Source organism: Anolis carolinensis, chromosome 2 (assembly GCF_035594765.1).
Source record: "Anolis carolinensis isolate JA03-04 chromosome 2, rAnoCar3.1.pri, whole genome shotgun sequence".
Classification (NCBI taxonomy): Eukaryota; Metazoa; Chordata; class Lepidosauria; order Squamata; family Dactyloidae; genus Anolis; species Anolis carolinensis.
In genome coordinates, this window is record NC_085842.1 from 20,521,128 (window position 1) to 20,548,212 (window position 27,085).

Below are 27,085 nucleotides of genomic sequence, written 5' to 3' on the forward strand. Positions count from 1 at the left end.
CTCTCCTTAAGGGCCCGATCCCCTAAAAGGCACTCGACAACACCAGGTCCTTACAAAATCAGCCAATTAGCTACATGCATTTGATTTTCCAGTTAACACACATATAGTATCTTTGCAAACCATGACAAAATAGACCTTGACATTTGGTAGTTGGAAATAATATTTTATATATATATAATATACAAAGTTGATAAATTGATGGGTTTGAGAAATGTGGGGATAATAAATTATTATTATTAATAATAATATATAATAATGTGGAAATAATGTAATAATACATAATCATATAGTAGTTTACAAAGTGGATAAATGGATGGATTTGAGAAATGTAGGAATTATATATATATATATATATATATATATATATATATATATATATCTCCGTGGACACCTCCAAGGTCATGGGGCCAGCATGACTGCATGGAGCGCCATTTTATATATATATATATATATATATATATATATATATATATGCGCTCCATGCGGTCATGCTGGCCCCATGACCTTGGAGGTGTCTACGGACAACGCCAGCTCTTCGGCTTAGAAAGGGAGATGAGCACCAACCCCCAGAGTCAGACATGACTAAACTTAACGTCAGGGGAAACCTTTACCTTTACCTATGTATAATGTAGGAATAATACAATAATAATATTATAATAATATATAAAGTGGATAAATGGTTTTGAGAAATGTGGGAATAATAATAATAATATATAATAATATATAACAACAAAATAATATAATAATATATAATAATATAATAATTTACAAAGTTGATGGATGGATTTGAGAAATGTAGGAATAATAATAATATATAATAATGTGGGAATAATATAATATACAAAGTGGATAAATGGATGGGACTGAGAATTGTGAGAATAATAATATAATAATATATAATATGGGAATATTATAATAATATATAATACTATAATAATAGTTTACAAAGTGGAATGGATAGATTTGAGAAATGTAGGAAATAATAGTACCATAATAATGTGAGAATGATATAGTAATATAATATATATTATACTATTTTACAAAGTGGACAAATTGATGGGTTTGAGAAATGCAGGAAGGATGGAAGATTTTTTTTTTCGTTTCAGGAACAATAGCAATGAGGTGGAGGAGAAAACAGCCTTGTAATGTTCGGAAAGCGAGGTTGTGCGAGTGCGTCCACACTACAGAATTAACGCAGTTTGGTATCGCTTGAAAAACTTCCAGGAATGGAACCCTGGGAACTGAAGTTGGGTGAAAACACCAGCACTGTTTCTTATAATTTTTAGAGTTATACGTAGCTAGCTATAGTTATAGTCATAGCACTGAGCCACAAGCAGTTCATTCCACATTGGAGACGCACAGGGTTAAAACCAGAAAGCTCTGGCTGCCTAGAGAGGCGTGGGAAATTTATAGACAGGGCGGAAGCGAGGGGGCGGGGCATCCTTGGAGGGCGGAAGAGGAAGTAGAGTAGGAGGAGGAAGAGGAAGAGGAGAAGATCCACCTTCTTCCTTTTCCTCTTATGATCCTCCATTGCAGGCCCAGTGGGGAGCTCTTCTCCAAGAGGTTGTTGAAGGTGGAGGAGGAGGAGGAGGAAGACGCCAAAGGCAAAAGGGTGAGTAAGAGAGTGAGTGAGTATCCATTGGGAGAGGAAAGAAAGGAAAGGGAGGAAAGAAGGATGAAGAAGAAGAGAAGAGGGCCATTTCCTGCTTTTGGCAGCTCCATGGAGGTTGGGCCCTGGCTCCCCTCTGAAGCTGAGAGAGTGTGACTCCTGCCCCAAGGAGGGTTTGGGTGTGTACATATATTATATACACACCCAAAGGTTAGGAATGGTGGGAGTTGTAGTCCAAAACCCCTGGAGGGCCCAAGTTAGAATCATAGAAACATAGAATAGTAGAGTTGGAAGAGACCACATGGGCCATCTAGTCCAACCCCCTGCTAAGAAGCAGGAAATCGCATTCAAAGCACCCCCGACAGATGGCCATCCAGCCTCTGCTTAAAAGCCTCCAAGGAAGGAGCCTCCACCACGGCCCCGGGGAGAGAGTTCCACTGTCGAACAGCTCTCACAGTGAGGAAGTTCTTCCTGATGTTCAGGTGGAATCTCCTTTCCTGTAGTTTAAAGCCATTGTTCCGTGTCCTAGTCTGCAGGGCAGCAGAAAACAAGCTTGCTCCCTCTTCCCTATGACTTCCCTTCACATATTTGTACATGGCTATCATGTCTCCTCTCAGCCTTCTCTTCTGCAGGCTAAACATGCCCAGCTCTTTAAGCCGCTCCTCATAGGGCTTGTTCTCCAGACCCTTAATCATTTTAGTCGCCCTCCTCTGGACGCTTTCCAGCTTGTCAACATCTCCCTTCAACTGTGGTGCCCAAAATTGGACACAGTATTCCAGGTGTGGTCTGACCAAGGCAGAATAGAGGGGGAGCATAACTTCCCTGGATCTAGACGCTATTCCCCTATTGATGCAGGCCAGAATCCCATTGGCTTTTTTAGCAGCCGCATCACATTGTTGGCTCATGTTTAACTTGTTGTCCACGAGGACTCCAAGGTCTTTTTCGCACACACTGCTGTCAAGCCAGGCGTCCCCCATTCTGTATCTTTGATTACCATTTTTTCTGCCGAAGTGAAGTATCTTGCATTTGTCCCTGTTGAACTTCATTTTGTTAGTTTTGGCCCATCTCTCTAGTCTGTCAAGATCGTTTTGAATTCTGCTCCTGTCTTCTGGAGTGTTAGCTATCCCTCCCAGTTTTGTGTCGTCTGCAAACTTGATGATCGTGCCTTCTAACCCTTCGTCTAAGTCGTTAATAAAGATGTTGAACAGAACCGGGCCCAGGACGGAGCCCTGCGGCACTCCACTTGTCACTTCTTTCCATGATGAAGACGACGCATTGGTGAGCACCCTTTGGGTTCGTTCGCTTAGCCAATTACAGATCCACCTAACCGTAGTTTTGTCTAGCCCACATTTTACTAGTTTGTTTGCCAGAAGGTCGTGGGGGACTTTGTCGAAGGCCTTACTGAAATCCAGGTACGCTACATCCACAGCATTCCCTGTATCGACCCAACTCGTAACTATCGAAAAAAGAGATCAGATTAGTCTGGCATGACTTGTTTTTGGTAAATCCGTGTTGACTATTAGCAATGACCGCATTTGTTTCTAAGTGTTCGCAGACCACTTCCTTAATGATCTTTTCCAGAATTTTGCCTGGTATTGATGTGAGGCTGACCGGACGGTAATTGTTTGCGTCGTTCTTTTTTCCCTTCTTGAAGATAGGGACCACATTCGCCCTCCTCCAATCTGCTGGGACTTCTCCCGTTCTCCAAGAACTCTCGAAGATTGGCCCAGGCCTGTATTTTATACATATTATATACACTTGGAAGCTCTAAAAGGCAGGCAATTCAATACATATATCTGTCTTGGCGTATGCTTGTGTGTGTATTATATACATATTATATACACTTGGAAGCTCTAAAAGGCAGGCACTTCAATACATATATCTGTCTTGGCGTATGCTTGTGTGTGTATTATATACATATTATATACACTTGGAAGCTCTAAAAGGCAGGCACTTCAATACATATATCTGTCTTGGCGTATGTTTGTGTGTGTATTATATACATATTATATACACTTGGAAGCTCTAAAAGGCAGGCACTTCAATACATATATCTGTCTTGGTGTATGTTTGTGTGTGTATTATATACATATTATATACACTTGGAAGCTCTAAAAGGCAGGCACTTCAATACATATATCTGTCTTGGCGTATGCTTGTGTGTGTATTACATACATATTATATACACTTGGAAGCTCTAAAAGGCAGGCACTTCAATACATATATCTGTCTTGGTGTATGTTTGTGTGTGTATTATATACATATTATATACACTTGGAAGCTCTAAAAGGCAGGCACTTCAATACATATATCTGTCTTGGCGTATGCTTGTGTGTGTATTATATACATATTATATACACTTGGAAGCTCTAAAAGGCAGGCACTTCAATACATATATCTGTCTTGGCGTATGCTTGTGTGTGTATTATATACATATTATATACACTTGGAAGCTCTAAAAGGCAGGCACTTCAATACATATATCTGTCTTGGTGTATGTTTGTGTGTATGTGTATTATATATATACATATTATATACACTTGGAAACTCTAAAAGGCAGGCACTTCAATACATATACCTGTTTTTGTGTGTATATATTTTATTTGCATATTACACGATATACACTTGGAAGCTTTAAAAGGCAGGCACTTCCATAAATACAGTACATACAGTTCCCTCAGTACTGTTTTGGTGTGTATATATATTATTTGCAATCCTGGCCTATGCTCCCTGCTATCCATTCACACTTCGCCCCTGGCTTTATGTTATTTTTTTGGCCCTTACCCTAGCTCTTACAGCTATCTTGTTCTATTTGGAAATTAAACCCAATGGATGTTAAATCACCCAATGTAGTAATCTGAAACTGTTTTTATACCTAAAGAACACATTGTTTTAAATTTTTATTACGCTTAAGCTGTTATTTTATCATTGGGCTGTTGTATGCTGTATGTTGGTATTGAATGTTTACAATGTGTAAACTGCACTGGGTTCCCATGAGAGATAGAGTGGTATATAATTAAAGTTTTGTTGTTGTTGTTGTTTGCATATTATACGGTATACACTTGGAAGCTTTAAAAGGCAGGCACTTCCAAGATATACCTGTCTTGGCGTGTACATATTATTTGCATATTATATAGTATACACTTGGAAGCTCTAAAAGGCAGGCACTTCCATACATATACCTGTCTTATATTATTTGCATATTACAGTAGAGTCTCACTTATCCAACACTCGCTTATCCAACGTTCTGGATTATCCAATGCATTTTTGTAGTCAATGTTTTCAATATATCGTGATATTTTGGTGCTAAATTCGTAAATACAGTAATTACTACATAGCACTACTGTGTATTGAACTACTTTTTCTGTCAAATTTGTTGTATAACATGATGTTTTGGTGCTTAATTTGTAAAATCATAACCTAATTTGATGTTTAATACTCTTTTTCTTAATCCCTTCTTATTATCCAACATATTCACTTATCCAACGTTCTGCTGGCCCGTTTATGTTGGATAAGTGAGACTCTACTGTATATAGTATACACTTGGAAGCTCTAAATGGCAGGCACTTCAATGCATCTACCTGTCTTAGTGTGTATATATTATTTGCATATTATATGGTATACACTTGGAAGCTTTAAAAGGCAGGCCCTTCAATATTATTATTATTATTATTAATTTATTTATTTATACCCTGCTTTATCTTCCCCAAAAGGGACTCAAAGCAGTTTAACATAAACGTTAGCACAGCATTTAAAATATACAAATATATACAAATATTAAAACAGAACTAAATATAAACAGTATTAAATGATTTTCAGTTAAAACATATATCTGTCTTGATGTGTCTGTTTGTATGCTTATATTATGTACATATTATATACACTTAAAAGCTCTAGAAGACAGGCACTTCAATACATTTATTTGTCTTAGTATTTATGTTAGTCTGTATATTGTATACGTATCATATACACTTGGAAGCTCTAAAAGGCAGACACTTCAATACATTTATATGACTTGGTGTGTATCTTTATGTGTGTATTCTATACATATTATATACACTAGAAAGCTCTAACAGACAGGCTCTTCAATACATATATCTGCCTTGGTGTGTATGTTTGTGTGTGTATTATATATGTATATATCATATGTTCATTCATAACGTTTTTATGATACAGGAGGCAAAACTTTTAGACTCACCCTCATATGTACATATTATATTATTGACACTTGAAAGCTTTAAAAGACAGGCACTGCACTACAAAACAGTATTAAACATAATTTGTATAAAAATTCAGATTAAATCCATAAAAACATATTACATACACTGGAAAGCTTTAAAAGGCAGGCACTTCAATACATAATATATCTGTTTTGGTGTGTATATTATTATTATTATTATTATTATCATCATCATCATCATCATCTTTATTTGTACCCTGTCTTTTTCCTTGTAGGATTCAAGGCAGCTAACAATCCACACTAGACAAGTTTAAAAAGTGTAGTACAAAAGTTAAAAAACAATAAATGAGTATCAGAATTAAAATACAATAAATACACTAAAATTGCCTTTAATATCTTCTCATCCCACCGAACCTCCCCAAAGCCTGCCTATAATATACATATTAGAGACACTTGAAAGCTTTAAGTGGAAGTCAATTAAATACATATTATTATTCTATTTGTTTGTTTATTTATTTATATCCCGCTTTATCCCTCCCAAAGGAGACTCAAAGCAGCTTGACATAAAAGCATCAGCATACAATTTAAAATACACAAATATGCAAACATTAAAACAGGATTAAATATAAACAGTATTTAAAAATCAATTTTAAATCAATTAAAACATATTCAAAGTTAAAAACCACAGAACCCCCTGACTTGATCCTTTAAACCTCCTTCTTTAAAAGCCTGTCTGAATAAAAACCTTTTTATTCCTGTCTTGGTGGGAATATGTGTGTGCATATATTACCGGAACTTATTTATTTATTGCACTTATATACTGCTTTTCCCACCCCTAGGGGGACTCAAAGTGGTTCCCAATACAATCAGTGGCAAAATTCAATGCCTTACATATATTAAATATCTCATATCAACAATAAAAATAGATTAAAACCATTAAAATTATAAAACAACAATCAGACACAATAAATGAAACATTTAGACTTTGCAATAATCCTGAGGTTATCTTTAACCACTTCCATATTTCCATGTTTTTGTCGTTCACCAAATGCCTTCTTAAATAACCAAATCTTAAGGTGTTTCTTGAAAACTTTAAAAGGCTGGCCCTTCAATACATATACTTGTCTTGGTATATATGTTTGTGTGCATATATTATATGCATTTTATACATTTGAAAGAAGGTAGGCCCTTCAATACATATATCTGCCTTGTGTGTGTGACTATATACATATTGTATACACTTGAAAGCTTTAAAAGTCAGGCAATTCAATACATGAAGTCCAGTACATATAGCCATGATGAGAGGCAGGTAAGAAATAAAATTATTATAATGATGACAATTACTATGTGTTTACTGTATATATTACTCATCCTGAGGAACTCCTTTCAGTGCGGAAAGTGGAAGTGGCTTCCACATTGAATTCTGATATTTTCCCAAAACCAGTAGGGGAAGAGAAGGCAACTTGGTCTCTGTCCTGCTCTGACCATAGTTTTAAGCCATCCATTAAAAATGATATCAGGCTAATGGCAGAAAGAATAACTTAACAATTTGCTGTCCTTTAGGACACCCCAGATCTGTTCCTTAAGGCGGTTGCACTATGAATGAATGAGAGATAGAGACAGACAGATAGATATATAATCTGTATTTAGTAAATTGGATTCTGGAGGCCACAGAGGTAGGTGCTTGGGCTTGGCTGGAATAGAAAAAGAGTTTGCTGCCACAGCTGGGTCTAGGTTTCAGTAATGTTTTTTTTATTACATTTTCACAATTTCACAACAAATTAAAAATAGAAAATAGAGCTACTAAAATAAAAACAAAACATAACAATCGCCATTATATTTCCACCCCATTACATCCTCCCCTTATCCCTGCCACATAAAAGTAACAAATAATATCTCACTTCTTAAGAAAGATTATAAAATAAATAAAAATAGAAAAAATGCATCTTTAGATAAAGTACTGCATTCTGGAACTCCACTGGCATTTTATAAATTGAACCTGAAACATTGCTGCGTACCAGAGCATACTGTTTTATCTCGGATGAGGAAAATGCGGATAGATTTCTTTAAAAATTCCTTTACTTGTGATTTTTTCACTTTCACAGGTAAAAGTAAGTCCCTAACCCCAGTAAATATGGGGTTTGTGATTTCTCCCTGTTTACATTGGCGAACTTAAGTCAAACCTTATTCTTATGGCTACAACATCCTTATGTGATCAGCCAGACTTGGAGAATTTTTTTAACTAAAAAAAATCTTTACTTATTTCAAAATGTTTAACACAATACCACTGTCTTGTTACGTCATCTATTCCCATATTTGTACTCCCACCTCCCATCGTTCACACAGCATTATAAAAACACAGCCGTGTCAGTTCTATTACCTCTACTTATTCTAATTGCATCAATTGCATATAATTATTATATTTTCACATTGTTCATCCACAAGCTTTCTTGGTCATTTGGTGGTTTGAATTTGCCATTAGTTTTACACATGAAGCTAATATATGGCTCCCATGTGTTACCAAATAAATCTTCTTTTATTTCTCTCCTTTTTGCTAATCTTATAGATCGATTGTTTTGATAGAGCTATTGCCCATATCCTGTTTAACTTATTCTTTATTGACAAATTCTCTAGCTTTTTCCAGGTTCTGATTATTTTTAGTCTATTATTATTATTGTATGACACAGCAAACAAGATAGATATGCTGGATTTTGTATCACAGAATCACAAGTTGAACACTTCCCAAGTGTCTAGGACTGTGTGATGTGTTTTGGATGATGCATGCAGATCACAGTAGGGTGGCTTTTTGCAGTTGGCAGATCGTAATTTTGTCAATGTCTATTGTTTCCAAATGCTGGCTGAGATCTTTTGGCACGGCACCCAATGTGCCAATTATTATTATTATTATTAATACCCCACTTTATCTCTCCCAATGGAGACTCAAAGCAGCTAGACAAAAAAGCATTAGCATACGATTTTTTTAAACCAAATCCTTATTCTTATTTTCAGATACTGAAATTATTAGAAGGGCTCTTCTGAGGTTTATTGTTTTCCCTACTATTTGGCTTATCCATGATAGCACTTCATCCTAATACTTTTTGGGCACATTAGCCACATCCAAATCCCCTATTTCTCCACACTTTCTCCAAGACAGTTTCGAAATTCCAATATTGCTGTGATGTAGTTGGAGTGGAAAATCGTGTCATCTATGCATAACTTTCAAAGTGTTTTCCTTTCAGCTGGGATGAAATTGATTTATATGCTTGGGTTTTCCAAATTAAGTCCCGTTGTTTCTCTTCTATTTTAAACTCTAGATTTGATTCCCATACCAATTTCAATCCATTTCATGCTCCAAATTTTTTACTCTATGGCGGTTATGAGAGGCCCAGGTTCTCTTGGTACGTTTTCAGGCTCAGTTTAGAATACTGAACCATGATCTCCCCAATAGTATACATGCCGCCTGAACTACCAAATTGGGAAATGTAACTCAGATTGTCTCAAATCATAGGCAGCTATATTGGTCACTGGAACATCGAGGAGTGATCTTATTACACCATTATTGTTACAGTCCAATCCATAGGTAGCCAAATCATTTGTGGGCAGGTACGCAACGTTGCCTGTTGCTTTCCAAAAACCCAAATGGTTTGGGCTCAGTCTACCTACGGGATCGCATTCCCTCATATAATTTGTCCCATACGCTCAGGTCTTTTTGATGGATGCCTACTTCAATCTGCTAAAATCAAACCTACAACTATTACCCATATGGCATTTTTCCTCCTTTGACCATCCCTAAGTTGTAGAACAGGCATGGGCAAACTTGGGCCCTCCAGTTGTTTTGGACTTTAACTCCCACAATTCCTAACAACCTATCGGCTGTTAGGAATTGTGGGAGTTGAAGTCCAAAACAACTGGAGGGCTGAAGTTTGTCCATGCCTGCTCTATAGAGCTGTAGCAGCAGGGTTGTATGGTTCCTGTAACCTGTTCCAGTTAATGGATGGTTCAGGTTGGGGAAATGGGTATGTCCTTTAACTCAGGCAACACATAATAGTGGACTGTTTTTCCTTTGGAGTGGTTTGGTTTGAAATGAAATGGTGTTAGAACTGGGATGCGTGGGGACCCTAATTTCACTTGTCTGTTTCTCTTTGAAGGAAGCCCCTTGGGTGAACAGTAGCCAGCTTCCCATGAAGCTCAGAAACATCACTTTCCCTACAAACTCTCCAAACTCATGAATGGAGAAAGAGGTGGGAATTGTGATAAGGAGGCGAGCGGATTGAGCCAAACCAGGAGGCAAAATGAATGCCGAACGAGAGGAAGTGAGCCTTTTGGCTTGCCACGAGACTGTCGCCGAGAAGGTGGTGAAAACTGAAGACCAGGAGACCGGAGGCCCTTCGCTGTTGGAGAGTCCGAAACGGTCCAGAAAGACCTCTCACCCCGTCCAAATTGGGAAGATCGGAGAACGCCTGAGCTGGGTGGCGGCAAAACGAGCCGAACACGAGCTGAACAATGGCTTGTTATCCCAGTGCCCGGATTTCCTGAAGACGATACAGGTTCCTTATTCGGGTTGGAGAAGCCCCCAAAGGTCTAGGACCCCTTTCCCATCTCCTTTGGGAACTCCGTCTGGCAAGTGTCACGGGCCAGAGAAAGAGGCGGCAAGTGGAGATCTGCAAGGAGACTCTCTGCAAAGCAGTCCAAGTACAGATTGCGGCAAACAGGCAGGCGATGACAACAGGAAGGGAGATGCCCCGCACGAAGAGGGTCTCACTGTCGAGATGCAGCGGCAACGCTTCCGGTGGTTCTGCTACCAAGACGCTGAGGAACCCCGGCAAATTTGTGCCCAGCTCCGGGAACTCTGCATCCAGTGGCTGCAGCCAGACCTTAACCCGAAGGAACAGATGGTGGACCTGATTGTCTTAGAGCAATTCCTGGCCATCTTGCCGGAGGAAATCCAGAGCTGGGTGGGAGATGCGGGACCCGAGACCTGCGCCCAAGCTGTGGATCTAGTGGAAGAGTTCCTATTACGGCAGCAAGAGACAGAGAGGTGGAAGCAGGAGGTGAGGGCATGCAATCTGAGGAATCTCATTTGTTGCTTTTGCTCTGATTAGGCTATTGGGTAGGGCTGCCCTTGCTCTGAATGAACAACCCGTTTTCACTCCTTTTCCATGATGATGATGATAATTGAATAAGGAACTAAACAGGTTCCTTATTTGGGTGGAGAAACCCCCAAACAACCACCACCACCACCACCACAGCAACATGTTGTCGAAGGCTTTAATGGCCAGAATCACTGGATTGCTGAGAGTTTTCCAGGCTATCTGGCCATGTTCCAGAAGCATTCTGTCCTGACTTTTCACCCACATCTATGTCATGCATCCTCAAAGGTTGAGAGGTATATTGGAAACTAAGCAAGGGAGGTTTATATATCTGTTTATATATCTCTTGTCTGTTTGAGGTAAGTGTGAATGTTGCAGTTGGCTAGATTGATTAGCATTGTATGGCCTGGCAGCTTCCTGCCTAGGGGATCCTTTGTTGGGAGGAGTTAGCTGGTCCTTATTGTTTCTTGTCTGGAAATCCCCTGTTTTTTTAGTGTTGCTCTGGTTTTTTTAGTGCTTACACAGATATATAAACCTCACTTGCCTAGTTTCCAACAGCAAAACATCAGGAGAGAATGCTTCTGGAACATGGCCGTACAGCCCAAAAAACTCACAGCAACCAAACAACAACAAATAAATAAATAAGTGATGATGATGATAATAAATAAATGATGATGGTGATGAATTTGTTACTCCTCGCTCTTCACAGCTTGAGGCAGGGCACAACACAGCTAAAACACGTCATAAAATACATACCATAAAATACATGCACACCATCACAAAATACATATATTAAAATACGTAGTTCAAGGATTAAAATACAAATAGAATGTGGGTACCTTAAAATTTACTATTTGAAATTGGTTCTGAGAAAGCCAGTTCCTTTACATGCACAAATGCATATGTGTGTTGATGGGGAGGATATTTTTTGTGTCTAGTAAAGGTAAAGTTTTCCCCTTGAGATTAAGTCTAGTTCCGTCCAACTTTGCGGGTTGGTGCTCATCTCCATTTCTAAGCCGAAGAGCCGGCGTTGTCCGTAGACACCTCCAAGGTCATGTGGCCGGCATGACTGCATGGAGCGCCGTTACCTTCCCGCCAGAGCGGTATCTACTGATCTACTCACATTTGCATGTTTTCGAACTGCTAGGTTGGCAGCAATTGTAGGAGTCTAAAAATACACACATTCTAAGGATACTTAGTGGCATGGAAGGTTATTATTGTAATGGAGATTGAAACACTGTGTCTGGAAGTCTGCTACATGGCAACGTTTGTAACCACTTCTGGTCTCACTTTCTTCATTGGCATGAGCTTCATTTCTTGCCAAGTGTGCCGTCTTGTGTTTTGGGATACAAGACGTGGGTCAGACCTAGGCGATGTCTACTGACAACGCCGGCTCTTCGGCTTAGAAATGGAGATGAGCCCCATGATGACACATTTGTCTTCCAGTGTGCAAAAATGTTGTTTAATAGTTCAACATCTTGTTCCACGTGTCCTTTTCTTATCTTCCATCTTCTTCCTTCTCATCTTTCAGGTACTGGGGGAATTTGAGGAAGTGGCCATGAGCTTCTCTCGAGAAGATGATGCCGGTGAGGGACAACTTTCCAGGGAGATCAAGCGGGAGACAGTGACTTTGTTGGGTAAGAGTATTCCCAATGTCTGAGTGAAATTGATCCATGGTGGCCGGTGTATTTCATGCTAGTGAGGTTGCTCTGAATTTTAGATGGAACGGTAAAGGAGCTATGCCAAACTTTATACCATAAACAAGAGAATGGCTCCTCCTGGCATTTTGTTTCTCTTAATAATAACAATAATAATATACTTCATTTATATTCCGCTCTGGCTCCCCAAGGGGACTCAGAGCGGATTACAGAGTACATATATGGCAAACATTCAGTGCTGTTATACATTTGACAACAAAGGCAGATAATACATAAACAGAGGCAAGGCTACCCTCTTTTTCCTTATCTGCCATCTGGAGGCTATGGTCGACTGGGCCATGGGGAGGTGCTGTTGTTCCATTTTTCAACACTGAGGAACTTGTTGTCCATGGACACCTTCCTGATTGAATTGCCAGCATGTCTTCAGAAGCGCCTTTTACCTTCCCGCCAAAGCAACACTATTTATCTACTTATATTACTGTTTTAGAACTGCTAAGTAAGCAGAAATTAGGGCTGATGATGGGAGCTCACCCAACCTGCAGCTTGAATTGCCAGCCTTCCAGTTGGCAAGATCTTCTGTAGCTGGTGGTTTAACCCTCTGTGCTAAGCGCGGCCTCTTCATTGGAAGAGGCATGGCATACGCTTTGGCATTCATGTCGAAAGCTTTTCGTCTGCCATGTGGGCAATGTAAACCCAGTATAGCAGTCTTCAAGTAAAAGCAGGCAAAATCTGGACAAAGTATTCAACAATAGTCCTATTATACTATGTAACAAAATTTGAAAGAAACGTTCCTGGTTGGAAAGTGTTATTTCCTGTTAAATTGTGTGGTACTTCCTTTGACAGTAGTTGTTCTATGCCAGAAACTTTGTTTTTGTGGCCTCCACAAACTAGGCTGAATTGGTGGAGACCCTGTGAAATATTAATTGAGAAGCTATAGCAAAATGTGCTGCAGGATGTCCCTCCTTCAAAAACAAAGTTTTTGCAGTTTAATAAACATTTTCTATAATTTTATGATATAACCAATTAGGAAATGACATTTATAACTCAGGAACAAAAATTGTGTTACATAGTGTTATTGCAGTCTCTTCACAGGAGGATTCAAAGGCACCTCCTCACATTCTTTTTGGTCTTTCTTTCTCCTCTTCTTCCCTTTTGATCTTATCCCAGCCCCACTTCCCACACAATAACTCAGCTGATGGTCATCAATATGTCTTGAGCCGCAGTTTGTATATCTTTCTGTTGGCTTTTAAAGGAGCATGCTTTTTTATTTTAGGGTGATCTTTCCTCACACTCACACTCTTTTAAAGTTCACACCATGAGTAGACTCACTGCCCCATTCACCCGGGAGCAAAGGATTTGTGATTTTCACATTTGCAGATTTGATTATTCACAGATTTGATTAAAAATATTCTATCTAGGAATCTCCCATGTAAGCCTATGGTCAACTTAAATTAGAGAACCTAGAGATCCTAGGGACACCTCTGTAGAAATCTTTAGACCTTCCAGTGAGAATCTATGGCCAGCTTCCAGTGGAAGTTGACCATAGGGCCATTATGGGCAAACTTGGGCCCTACAGGTGGTTTGGATTTCATCTCAGCCGATGGACTGTTAGGTATTATGGGAGCTGAAGTCCAAAACACCTGGAGGGCCCAAGTTGGCCCATGCCTGCCCTAGAGTCATGGAAGGCATAAAAATTTCAAGAAAGGTGTGTGTGCAGATTTTAAACAAAATTAATTTCTGTATTTGCAGTTTTTTCTCTCCCATGGAATCCCATGCACTGAATGTGGAGGGCTGACTATGGATGCGCTGTCTAGTTTTGGGAGAAATGTGGGTCACATATAATAATGAGGATGAAGATATTTGTCTAACTAAAACCAAAACCAAATGAATATACTGTAGTAAAAAATTAAAACTTGGTTTAATAAACCGTCCTGTTAAAAACACAACTTTAATTTAAAACATTCAGAATATAAGTGCAGAAGACACGCCACATTAAAAAAAGCTTTCTGCAGCAACCAGTTAATTCCCAAAACTTTTTCTAAGTAAGAGATTTTTGCTTGCAGAAAAAGAACAAGAACTAGCTGTTTGTGTGAGAGTGTTCCATAGACTAGAAGCAGCTACCAAGAAAGCCTTGTCCTCACTAGATGCGTCAGTTGGGGTTATTCTTATGTTCTTTTTAGTGTCATGGTGACCCCTTCTACACCGCCTTTATATACTAAGATCCGATCCTGGGTCATATGGCAGTGGAGACTCATAAAATCCAGTTCAAAGCAGATAACCTGGAATCAGATCCTGTATATAAGGGCAGTGTAGAAGGGGCCCAAGACCTAACATTTGCGGTGTATTATTTTGCCTTAGTCTTTTAAATGTACATTGAAGGTGCAGAAAAGAGATACTAAGGATATATCTACACTGTAGAATTAAAGTTTGACACCACTGGAACTGCCATGGCTCAATGCATTTGTAGTTTGGTGAGGCACCAGCACTTTTTAACAGGGAAGGCTAAAGACCTTATAAAACTGCAGCTCCCATTTTTTTCTCATGTCAGGAGTGATTTGAGAAACTGCAAGTCATTTCTGGTGTGAGAGAATTGGTCATCTGCAAGGACGTTTCCCAGGGGATGCCCGGATGTTTGATGTTTTACCATCCTGTGGGGGGCTTCTCTCATGTCCTCACATGGGAAGCTGGAGCTGACAGTCAGGAGCTCATCGTAGTTTCCAGATTTGAACTGCCAACCTTTTGTTCAGCAGTCCTGCTGGCACAAGGGTTTAACCCCTTTAACCACTGGAGGCACCATGATTCCATAGCATTAAGCTATGGCAGCTCAAGTGGTGTCAGACTGCCTTAATTCTGCAGTGTCGATACACCTTCTGTTGGAGCTGGATTTGTCTCTACCTAGAGGCCCGCTGAAGTTTATGGATCTTATGTCAGCGATGATTAATATAAGCCCTATGGATTTCAATGTTTCATTCCAACAGTAAATCTGGTATTTCCCCCGTTTTCATGTCCCTTTCTAAAAAGGCGACTCCTTTTTATTCTGGCAGACGACGAGTGGGAGACTGAGGAGGAAGGATCATCATTTGACCCATCATTAGAAAGATTCGAGCCTAGAGACCCTGGAGAAAATGTTGAGGATCAAGGTAGGCCAGGATGGGAGCAGAGAGTACATATAGACCAGAGAAGGAGTAAATCCATGGTTTACGAAAATGGTGGCTCTGATGGTACTGACCTCCAGCAAAGGATGATGTATGCAGTGAAACGGAGGCACATTTGTAATATTTGTGGCAAGGCGTTTACTCAGAAATCAAACCTCAACAGGCATCAGCGGACCCACATGGGAGAGAAAAGATTTCATTGTTTCAAATGTGGGAAAAGCTTTAACTGGGAAACGAGCTTTATTCGACACCAGCAGTTCCATACTGGCGAAAAGCCATACCCATGCTTAGACTGTGGGAAGCGCTTTAGCCGGACAGCAAACCTAATTATTCATCGGAGAATTCACACGGGGGAGAAACCACATCAGTGCTTGGACTGTGGACAGAGCTTTAGTCAGATCTCCAACCTTGTTAGACACCGCAGAGTCCACACAGGAGAGAAACCTTATAAATGCACCGAGTGTGAAAAAAGCTTCACCCAGAAGTCCAATCTTATCAAACATCAAGGCATCCACTCAAGCGACAGACCAAACACATCCTCGGATTACGCGGGAAAGCTTAATCAGAGGCCAAGCCACAATAGATTTGAGCGGATTCCTCTTGGTGAAAGCCGGTGCATATGCTTCAAATGTGGGAAAACCTTTTCCAGGAGAGGCAACCTTCTTCGTCACCAGACCATTCACACGAAAGACAAACCCCACAAATGTACTGAGTGCGGGAAACGTTTCAACCAGAGAACCAATCTGAACGCTCACCAGAGAATCCACACCGGAGAGAAGCCGTACAGGTGTCCAGATTGTAGCAAAAGTTTCAGGTGGAGGGCGCATCTCATTATCCACAAGAGGTTGCACACTGGGGAGAAACCCCACAGATGTGTCGATTGCGGCCAGAGCTTCAGTCAGAGATCCAACCTTGTCCGACATCAGCGGACCCACACCGGAGAGAAGCCCTATCAATGCTCCGACTGCGAGAAGAGCTTTGGTCAGAAATCGAACCTCATTAAGCACCAAAGGATTCACGCTGGAGAGAATGCATTTTGTCAGAGCCTCAACGGCGTGAGCCATGACCAGATTCTTCTGGAAGAGGACCCATATAAATGCTTTCGTTGCGGGAAGGTGTTTTCTCGGAGGGGGAACCTCCTCAGACACCAGAGTATCCACACCAGGGAGAAACCACACAAATGTCCTGACTGTGGCAAAAGATTCAATCAGAGGACCAACCTCATCAGCCATCAGAGGATTCACACAGGGGAGAAACCTTTCCAATGTCCAGAGTGTGGAAAGAGCTTCCGGCAGAGCCCACACCTTATTAAACATATGAAAGTTCATACAGAAGAGAAAGCATTGTATGGAAGCTTGGATTATGTGGGAAATGTCCATCCAGAGTTGAACCATGAGAGGACCAACGTGGGAGGGAAGCCATACGAATGCCTCAAGTGTGGTAAAATTTTCAATTGGCAGTCAAACTTCATCCGACACCAGAAAATCCATGCTGGTGAAGAGTCTCACGAATGCTCCGAATGTGGGGAAAAATTCAACCGGCAGAAAAGCCTCATTGCCCACCAGAGAATCCACATGACAGAGAAACCTTACACCTGTACGGAGTGCGGGCAGAACTTTGCGTGGGAGGCACACCTTGTCATCCACCAGAGGATCCACACAGGAGAGAAGCCTCATATGTGCCCAGAGTGCGGGCAGAGTTTCAGCCAGAGGTCCAACCTAATCCGACACCAGAGGATCCACACGGGTGAGAAGCCCTACAAATGCTCCGAATGCGGCCAGAGTTTCAGCCAAAGGACGCACCTGGTTGTACACGAGAGGATCCACACCGGGGAGAAACCGCACAGGTGTCAGGACTGCGGGCAAGGCTTCAGTCAGCGGGCGCACCTTATTGTGCACCAGAGAATTCACACTGGAGAAAAGCCACACAGGTGCATGGACTGTGGGCAAGGCTTCTGTCAAAGATCTAACCTTCTTAGACATCGGAGGACCCACTCCTGTGAAAAGAATAACTAGCGAGGCGGATGCTTCAGGAAGGCCCACTGATGTCTCAACCGGCCAAAGATGCCAAGATGTGTGTTTGGATGGCAGGACTTCTCTCGGTAAAAGAGTTCTACAAGGACAGGACCAATACCATTCAATATTCATGTTTGGATGGCAGAAAACATGAAAAACCCAAGATATCTTTCTGCGCAAGAATTGTACAAGGATGAGACCAAAATCGTTTGATATTCCAGAGCAGGAAAGCTACGAGTTACAAGATCTCAACGAGTTACTTTGGGAAGTAACAAGGGTGCAAGGAAGTTACAACTCAAAAGTAACATAATAACTATAAAAAAAGATTTAACTGGTGTAAATAGCTTCCAAATTCAAAACGTTGCTTTCAAAAGGCATTTTAAGAAGTGTTTTGGAAGGAAATGTTTGTGTCTTAACAGTGTTCTCTTATCAGTTCTAAGCATTTTTATTTCTCAACGTAACATACAATAATAAAAATGTAATAATGCAACAAGAAATCTGGGTTATTTTCCCAATATTTTCAGGAGGAGTGGTGGTGGTTTACTTTTCAAACAAGAAGGAATTGAAGGAAAGTTTTGTGAAAAACAGCATGCATCTACACCAGGCATGAGCAAACATCAGCCCTCCAGGTATTTTGAACTCCAACTCCCACAATTCCTAATAGCCTACCAGCTGTTGGGAATTGTGGAAGTTGAAGTCCAAACATCTGGAGGGCCAACGTTTGCCCATGCCTGATCTACACTGTAGAACAGTGGTTCGCAACCTGTGGGTCCCCAGGTGTTTTGGCCTACAACTCTCAGCAATTCCAGCCAGTTTCCCAGCTGTTGGGATTTCTGGGAGTTGAAGGCCAAAACATCTGGGGACCCACAGGTTAAGAACCATTGCTGTAGAATCAATGCAAGTTTAACACTGCCCTGGCTGCCATGGCTCAATGTTTTGGAATCATGGTGTCAAACTACATTCATTCTACATGTAAATGAACGTATAGTATTGTTTTGGTCCCTTTTTCTGGCAGCAGAGGATAGAAACCAGGGGCAAATAGCTGTGAAGGTATAGGGCAGAAGGAGATCCTTTTGTGTTGTGACCCCTTATTCACTGGAAACTGGTGCCTTCCATGCCAGTGGGTTGGTAAATCCTTTGTATCAACTTGAAGTTTAACAGAGCTATCTAAGGGTGCATCTACACACTGTAGAAAGAACGTACTTCAACAATATTAAAACTGCAGTGGCTCAAGTACTATGGAATCTTGGCAGTTGTAGTTGGGTGAGGCACCATCACTCTTGGGCAAAGAAGGTAAATACATTGTAAAACTAGAACTCCAGGATTCCATAGCACTGAGCCATGGTAGTTCAAGTAGTGTCAAACTGCATTCAATCTGTAGTGTTGATGGCATCATGGGTTATTCCTTTAAAGTTCACATTAAAGCCCAGAAGAGATTCACTGCCACACATTAGCAGAGTACACTGGCAGGGTGTGCTCTGGAAACCCTATTTGACATAGATATGGGGAGAAATAGATCCAGCAGCATTTAGAGATAGTGTGCTAGTGAATACCTTAAGTAAAGTCATTGCGGATCCTTGATTGGCATTCTTCTCAGTTAGATATTTCCACTGTATCCTCCTTGTTTCCAGTTTCTTGTTCTGGACATTATTCCGCTGGCACTAAACCACCAAAGTCTTAACATGTCCCCTTCAGCTTCATTCTGGTTTCCTTCCAATAGTTGGAAAAGGCCTATTTTATGGAGGTGCAAAACTTGTGGCCCTCCAGATGTTTGAGCCTCCAACTCCCAAAAGCCCTAGACACCTTGTCCAAGGAATTCTGTGAGCTGAAGCCCAAAACACCTGGAGGGCCACCAGTTTGATGCTACTGAAGCATATTTCACCCTATTCTTGTTCCACCTGCCACCGCCATCCAGCGACTTCACTGCCCAATGCTTTGTTTCTCAGACTGAATGCTCCCTTTACAGACCTGGGGAAAGTGACTTTTGTTGGACAACGTTCCCAGAATTAAGCAAAAATAGCTCTGTGCCTTTCCCTTCCCACTTGGCTGCTTTCAACATGTTCTTTTACAAGACTTTAAGCCTGCGGGCAAAGGGCTTTCATCTTTCTTGTTACGGTTGTAACACAGCACCTAACACATAAACACAATAAATGAATCTGAAACGCTTAAAAGGCTTTTCAACTAGCATTGGTTTGAATTGGGAGTTTCTGGTTGGATGACAGCTGGTTCGATGGCAACTCAAAGAATCCCTCATATATGACCACGTTGTTGGGACTGAGGTGGATTTCAATAATATTTGAGGCCAACAAATTTCCCACCTAGAACTGAGGAATTAAGGACCTAACAAGACTGTACAGTCAACTCTACACATTCACTGGGATTAGAGATGCAGGAGCACCGAAAAGTTTAAAAAGCTGCAAATAAAACAACACTTTTTAAAAACCTGAGGTAACACCTCTCTAGGTCCTCCAGAGTGACCGTTTGGCACATGTATCAAGCTCAAGGCCTGTGGTCTGAATCCAGCCGCCATGTCATTTTATGTAGCCCAGATGCTGGATTACAACTCATGTATCATTAGACATCATGACTAGCACTGATGGGAGTTGAGATACAGGAACATCTGGAAGGCTGCAGTTTGTTCTGTTTAGTCAAGAGAGTTGGTTTTGAAATTAGGTACAAGGTTTGTGGATGTAATGTCTGACTTTATAATGTCTTTCAACCTTTCCCCAACCTTGGGTTGCAATTCCCATTATCCCCAGTCCTCACAGCAGATAATCAAAAGTGATAGGAGTTGTCATTCAGTAACATCTGGGGACCCAAACTGGGTATAGACTAAAGAGCACCGACCATTATGTAAATAAATTATAGCTGGCCCTCTGTGTCCATGGATTCTCTGTCCATGGAGTTAATGGCCCTTTGAAGGCAACCATCAGGCTGATGTGGCCATTGATGGATATGAGTTAGACACTTCTGCTCTACGGCTCAGCTTCGGCCAGAAGATTACCATAGAATTACATTGGAGGACTAGACATTTTAATCTGCAAATAATCAAACCTGCAGATGTGGGTAGCAGGCTATACTGCAAATGTACATTTGCCACTGAAAACCACAGGGTGAAATATATCACCATGTTCTCTTTCTGAAATGAATAATGTGACATTTTCATGATTTTGCTGTCGGGCTTTGCCTATTCCAGCGGGAGCTAGTAATCAGCCTTGAGAAAGGCAAGTAAAATTTTCAAAATTATGTTTCTGTTTTCACATATGTTCAAGCTTTTGACTAGTTTCATTAGGATTTTTAGTTCCTATATATACAGTAGTGGTCTCTTGGTATCTGCTGGAGTTTGGTTCAACATCTGTGGATGCTGAAGTGCCAATATATTAGTGGTTCTCAACCTGTGGGTCTCCAGATGTTTTGACCTTCAACTCCCAGAAATCCTAACAACTGGTAAACTGGCAGGGATTTCTGGGAGTTGTAGGCCAAAACACCTGGGGACCCACACATTGAGAACCACTGCAATATATATATACAGTGGTGTAGCAAAATGATATCCCACATAAAAAATGTCAGAATCAGGGGGTTTTGGAATTAAAAAAAATTGTCAAGCCATGGATGGTTGAAATTGTTGATGTAGAATCTATGAATACGGAGGGTGAACTGTATACCTAAAATAGGAGCCTAGAAAGATGATTGTTTTGGGCTGCAACTCCCATAATACTGGCCAAGACACCTTTTGGTACCTCAAATGTTAGCCCTGTTTCTGGGTAGGGTTGACCCACTGATTCCAAAAATGGCACCGGTTTTCCTCTATCAGGTCTAGTTTTTGAGATACAGAACATCTACGTACTAATGGTCCATAGAGAACCATGAAAAACCTATCTAAGAAATTAGAACTGATGTGGTCTATCCAATGCAATTTTCTCAATCAAAGCCTAAAAACCAAGATACCATGTATTTCCTTGTTTGGTATTCTGTTTCATAACAATGCTGGCTGGAGGCTTCTGAATATTATGGTCCAAGCTTTGGCCAAAGCACACTTATTCCTCTCTACAAAAATCAATGGCTGTCATAACCTTCTCTGGGTTTTTTGTGTGTTGACTTCTTGTTGCTGTTATGTACCTTTGAGTTGTTTCCATATTAGGGATGGCCCTTAGACAAGCTTCTCACTAGGTTTTCTAGGGAAGGTTTGTTCAAAGTGGCTTTATCTTTGCCTCCCTCTGAGGCTGAAAGGACCCAAGATCATAGCATTGTCATAAATCAATGCTATGTAATCCTGGGATTTGTAGTTTAATGGGGCATCTGCATTCTTTGGAGGAGAACACTCTATAGCATTGAACCAAGGCAGTTAAATGGGATTCATTCTAGAGCATAGATGCACCCAAGGTTTTCTTTTCTATTGCCTGAAAGCTTTGGTGTCCTAACACTTTTGTTTTTAAAGAAGGAATTCCAGCGCGGCAGGAATTATATTGGCCATATTACAAAGAAGGCACCTTTTGCTGCTGTGCATTACATTTGTCAGTAAATACTTTTTTTGGTTTCAGTGTTTTGAAAATTAGATTTGATGGCGCATTAGACTCAAGTAAATACAGATATTTTTTTCCTCTCACTAGTTTTTTTTGTTTGTCTTCATTGGTTTATCCTTGGAACTGGACTCCCTTCTATTTTCAGTTGCTTCTAACTGAAAATAGACATATAGTGTGCAGAGCTGAATCTGACCGGATGCATAGTCTGGAACAGTGGTTTTCAACCTGGCCTTCAACTCCCAGAAATCCTAACAGCTGGTAAACTGGCTGGGATTTCTGGGAATTGTAGGCCAAAACACCCGGGGACCCATAGGTTGAGAATGACTGTTCTAGAATGAATGCCGTCTGGCACCATTTTAACTGCCGTGGCTCAATGCTATAGACTCATAGAAGTTGTAGTATTGCAAGATATTTTCCTTCGCTGTCAAAAAGTGTGTCAAGCTGCAGGAATTTGACTTCATAGGTGCACACCCTTGGTTTCCCAGTCTGGCACTTTCTCCTTGGTGATTTTCCACCTTTTTTCCTCTTTAGAAAAGCGGAAATGTTTTTCTTCTTCTTCTTCTTCTTAATGCCTCAGGCCCTTTCACATGACACAAACCACTGGATCCTAAAGTGCAGTTAAAGGGACTGCATAGTGTGGGTGGGACCCTGAGGAGGACTCCTTTTGTTGCCATACAATCTTTGGAAACGTAATAAATAATCAACTCTAATTACTCTGAATACAGCTGTTGCTCTGGCACAGGCCTCCTCAAACTGCAGCCCTCCAGATGTTTGCGCCTCCAACTCCCAAAAGCCCCTATTGCGAGCTTGTTCAATGGTCAGGAAACTGGGACTCAATGGAGCAATGGGTTCAAATGACAGGAAAGGAGATTCCACCTGAATATAGGCAGAACTTCATGACTGTAAGAAGAGCTGTTTGGTGGAAGCTCCTTCCTTGAAGGCTTTTACACAGAGGCTGAATGGACCTCTGGGGAGGGGGCTTTGATTGTGCTTTTCTTGCATGGCAGAAGGGGGTTGACTGGATGGCCCTTGGGTTGTCTTCCAACTCTGTAATTTAATATGTTATGTATCATATATATTACAAAATAATATAGAGTGTGTGTGTGTGTGTGTGTGTGTATATATATATATATATATATATATATATATATATATATATATCTCAATATTATAAATCTATGTATAATATATATTACAATAATTACAATACCTATATATTACAATATTATAATTCATGCATAATATATATTACAATATAATATTTATAGTGTATGAATGTGTGTGTGTATATATATAACAATATTATAAATCTATCCATAATTATTACAATATAATATATACAATACCTATATATTACAGTATTATAATTCTGTGCATAATATATATTATAATATAAGGTATACAATACCTATATATTACAATATTGTAATTCTGTGCATAATATATATTACAATATAATATATTCAATACCTATATATTACAATATTATAATTCTGTGCATAATATATATTACAATATAATATATACAATACCTATATATTACAATATTATAAATCTGTGCATTATATATATATATATATATATATATATATATATATATATATAACAGTATAATATATACAATACCTTCACTTCACTTCACTTTATTTCTTAATTAGTCGCTCTCCACCAGAGTGCTCCGAGCGACTTACAATTTAAAATATCATTCCACAATATAAAAAACATTTATCATAAAAACATTCAACATAAAAACATTCAACATAAAAACATTCAACCTAAAAACATTCAACAGTGACTATTTGGCAAATTAGATCTGATTTACTTAAATGCACAACCAAACCTATATATTACAATATTGTAATTCTGTGCATAATATATATAATACCTATATATTACAGTATTATACATCTATGCATAATATATATTACAGTATAATATTGACAGTGTATGTATATGTTACAATATTATATATCTGTGTATAATATATTACAGTACAATATATATATATATATACAGTATATAAAGGTGTATGTATATATCCATGTTTACAATATAATGTGTATATGTATTATAACATGTAAAATATGTATACATTGTAATTGCATTTGCTTAGCCTTCAAACAATGTTGTTATTATTACTGTTATAGTAATCACCACAGCTTCTGTGAAGTGTTTAAAAAGTAAATATACATTTTATATTGGGAAACAATACACTGTATCTCAACTGCAGTAAAGGAAAGACTGGGCAGCCCTACTTCGCCTGGGGCGGAAGGGGTTAAAGCCACCGAGTTCAGCAAGCCCTTCCTAGAGGGGCACCGAAGAAAGGGACCCAACGGCCGCGAACGGCCTCTTCGGCCGGCGGTTTCATTCCAGCTCTCGCGAGACTGCCGGGCGTAGCTCCTCCCCTTCCTCGGAAAGCCTGTTTTGAATTTCTCCGCAGAGAAAGTGAGTGTGTGAGAAGGATTGCGGGGAAGGAGGAGAAGGAGGAGGAGCGGAAGGCCGGGTGAGCCGGGTCTCGAGAACATGGCCCTCAAACCGGGAATGGCGGGCACGGCGGCCCTTACAACTCCGGGCCTTTCGGACCACAACTCCCACAATCCTTTGTCATAGGCTCGACTGGCTGGGGATTCTGGGAGTTGGAGTCCCAGGGGCCTCAAAGGCCAGAAGGGCGGCCTAGTGGTTTCCGAGGGAAGAAAACGAGGAGGAGGAGAAAGAAAGGCAGGCAGGCAGGCAGGCCGAGGAGGAGGAGCCCTTCTTCTTCGGGAAGCGGGGCCTTGCTTAGCGTGCGGGTATTCTTCGAGGTTTAGGAGTATTTGCATTAACATCATGGGGTTTCTTGGAGGGGAAACACTGACAGAATGGAGGACCCGCCTCCACCCAGTGACTTTTAAACTATCAATTTCAGTTATGGTTCTTCTTCTTACTATTATTATTCCATAGACAGAATGAAGGCTATATCTCTACTCAGTTACTTCCAAACTATAGATTTCTATTATTGTTACTATTCCGTTTACAGAATGAAGGACCTATCTATACCCAGTGACTTTTAAACTGTGGATTTCTATTATTATTACTATAATTATTATTCCATATACAGAATCAAGGATCTGTTTCTACTTAGTTCCTGTAAACCTATAGATTTCAGTTATTATTTTATTGTATGACACAGCAAACAAGATAGATATGATAGATATGAAAGCGAAATAACTAGCACTTTAGCCCTGTTTCTTACAGATTTTATCCATGATTTTATCACTATGTATTGTATGTGTTTTTAACTTGTTTTATTCTGTTTGATTTGTTTTATTGTTTGTTTTATACTGTTGATGACTGGGTTTGGCCCCATGTAAGCCGCCCCGAGTCCCTTCGGGGAGATGGGGCGGGGTATAAGAATAAAATTATTATTATTATTATTATTATTATTATTATATGCTGGATTTTGTTTCACAAAATCACAAGTCGAACACTTCCCAAGTGTCTAGGACTGTGTGATGTTGTTGTTGTTATTATTATTAAATGTAGTGTTCATGCGGCCCGCTCTTGTTATATTGCTGTTTCGATCTTATGTTGTACTGTTTATTTTATGTAATGTATTATTTAATTGTATTATGTTATGGTTATATTGTATTGTCTTGGGCATGGCCCCATGTAAGCCACCCCGAGTCCCCATTGGGGAGATGGTGGCGGGGTATAAATAAAGTTTTATTATTATTATTATTATTATTAGTCAATGGACAGAATTGAAGACCTATTGCTACTCAGTTACTTTTAAACTATGGATTTCTGGGCCCTTCCAACACAGCCATATAACCCAGAATATCAAGGCAGAAAATCCCACAATATCTGTTTTGAACTGGGTTACCTGAATCCACACTGCCATATATTTCAGTTCAAAGCAGATAATGTGGGATTTTATTTAGCTGTGTGGAAGGGGTCTCTGTTGTTGTTGTTGTTGTTGTTATTTGATTGACAGAATGGAAGACCTATCTCTACTCGGTTACTTTTAAACTATGGATTTCTGTTGTTGTTGTTGTTGTATATACAGAATGAAGGATGTGTCTCTACTCAGTTACTTTCAAACTATGGACTTCCATTATCATTCCTTTTAGTATTATTCCATATACAGAATCAAGGATCTATCTCTACACAGTTAATTTTAAACTATAGGTTTCGGTTATTAATCAATTGACAGAATGAAAGACCTAGCTCTACTCGGTTACTTTTAAACTATGGATGATGATGATTATTATTATTCCATTGGCAGAATGAAGAACCTATCTCTACTCAGTTACTTTTAAGCTATGGATTTCAGTTGTTATTGTTATGTTATTGTTTTATTTACAGAATGAAGGATCTATCTCTACCCACTGGATTCCAAAATATGGATTCCTATTATTATTACTATTCCATTTACAGAATGAAGGACCTGTCTTTACTCAGTTACTTTTAAATCTAACTCAGTTAGATTTCTGTTGTTGTTGTTAATCGATTGACAGAATGAAGGACCTATTTCTACCCTGTTACTTTCAAACTATGGATTTCAATTATGTTATTTATTTATTATTATTGTTCCATATACAAATAATACAAATAATAATATATACAAATATATACATTATTATTATTATTATTATTTGTATAATATATACAAATAATAATAATAATAATAATAGTTTCAATCAGACCAAAGACGGTTCTACCAGAGTCTGAACCAAACAACAGACACAGTAACCATAAAGCCAGAGAAAACTGCAACAACAAAGTTCTGGAAAGAACTTTGGGAAAATAATAAAAACTACAACAGAAACGCTGGGTGGATAAAGGAGTTTGAAGGAAAATTCTCACAGAACAAAAT

The 27,085-nt window shown here is 39.7% G+C and overlaps 1 protein-coding gene and 1 non-coding gene across 2 annotated transcripts in view; both read left to right on the top strand.

Moving 5' to 3' along the window:
* Positions 1–1,108: 1,108 nt before the first annotated feature.
* Positions 1,109–27,085, top strand: part of LOC100566517 (uncharacterized) — a 39,305-nt gene continuing 13,328 nt past the window's right edge. The window contains exons 1-5 of the mRNA XM_062969298.1: positions 1,109–1,612; positions 9,938–10,840; positions 12,411–12,516; positions 15,582–17,706; positions 24,512–24,675. Of these exons, the coding sequence (XP_062825368.1) occupies positions 10,082–10,840; positions 12,411–12,516; positions 15,582–17,706; positions 24,512–24,675 (3,154 nt within the window). The 5' untranslated portion in view covers positions 1,109–1,612; positions 9,938–10,081. The remainder of the gene's footprint in view (positions 1,613–9,937; positions 10,841–12,410; positions 12,517–15,581; positions 17,707–24,511; positions 24,676–27,085) is intronic.
* On the top strand, positions 24,798–24,887 carry mir5408b (microRNA mir-5408b). Its single transcript, NR_130624.1, has one exon. It is a non-coding gene; the product is annotated as a microRNA mir-5408b (primary transcript).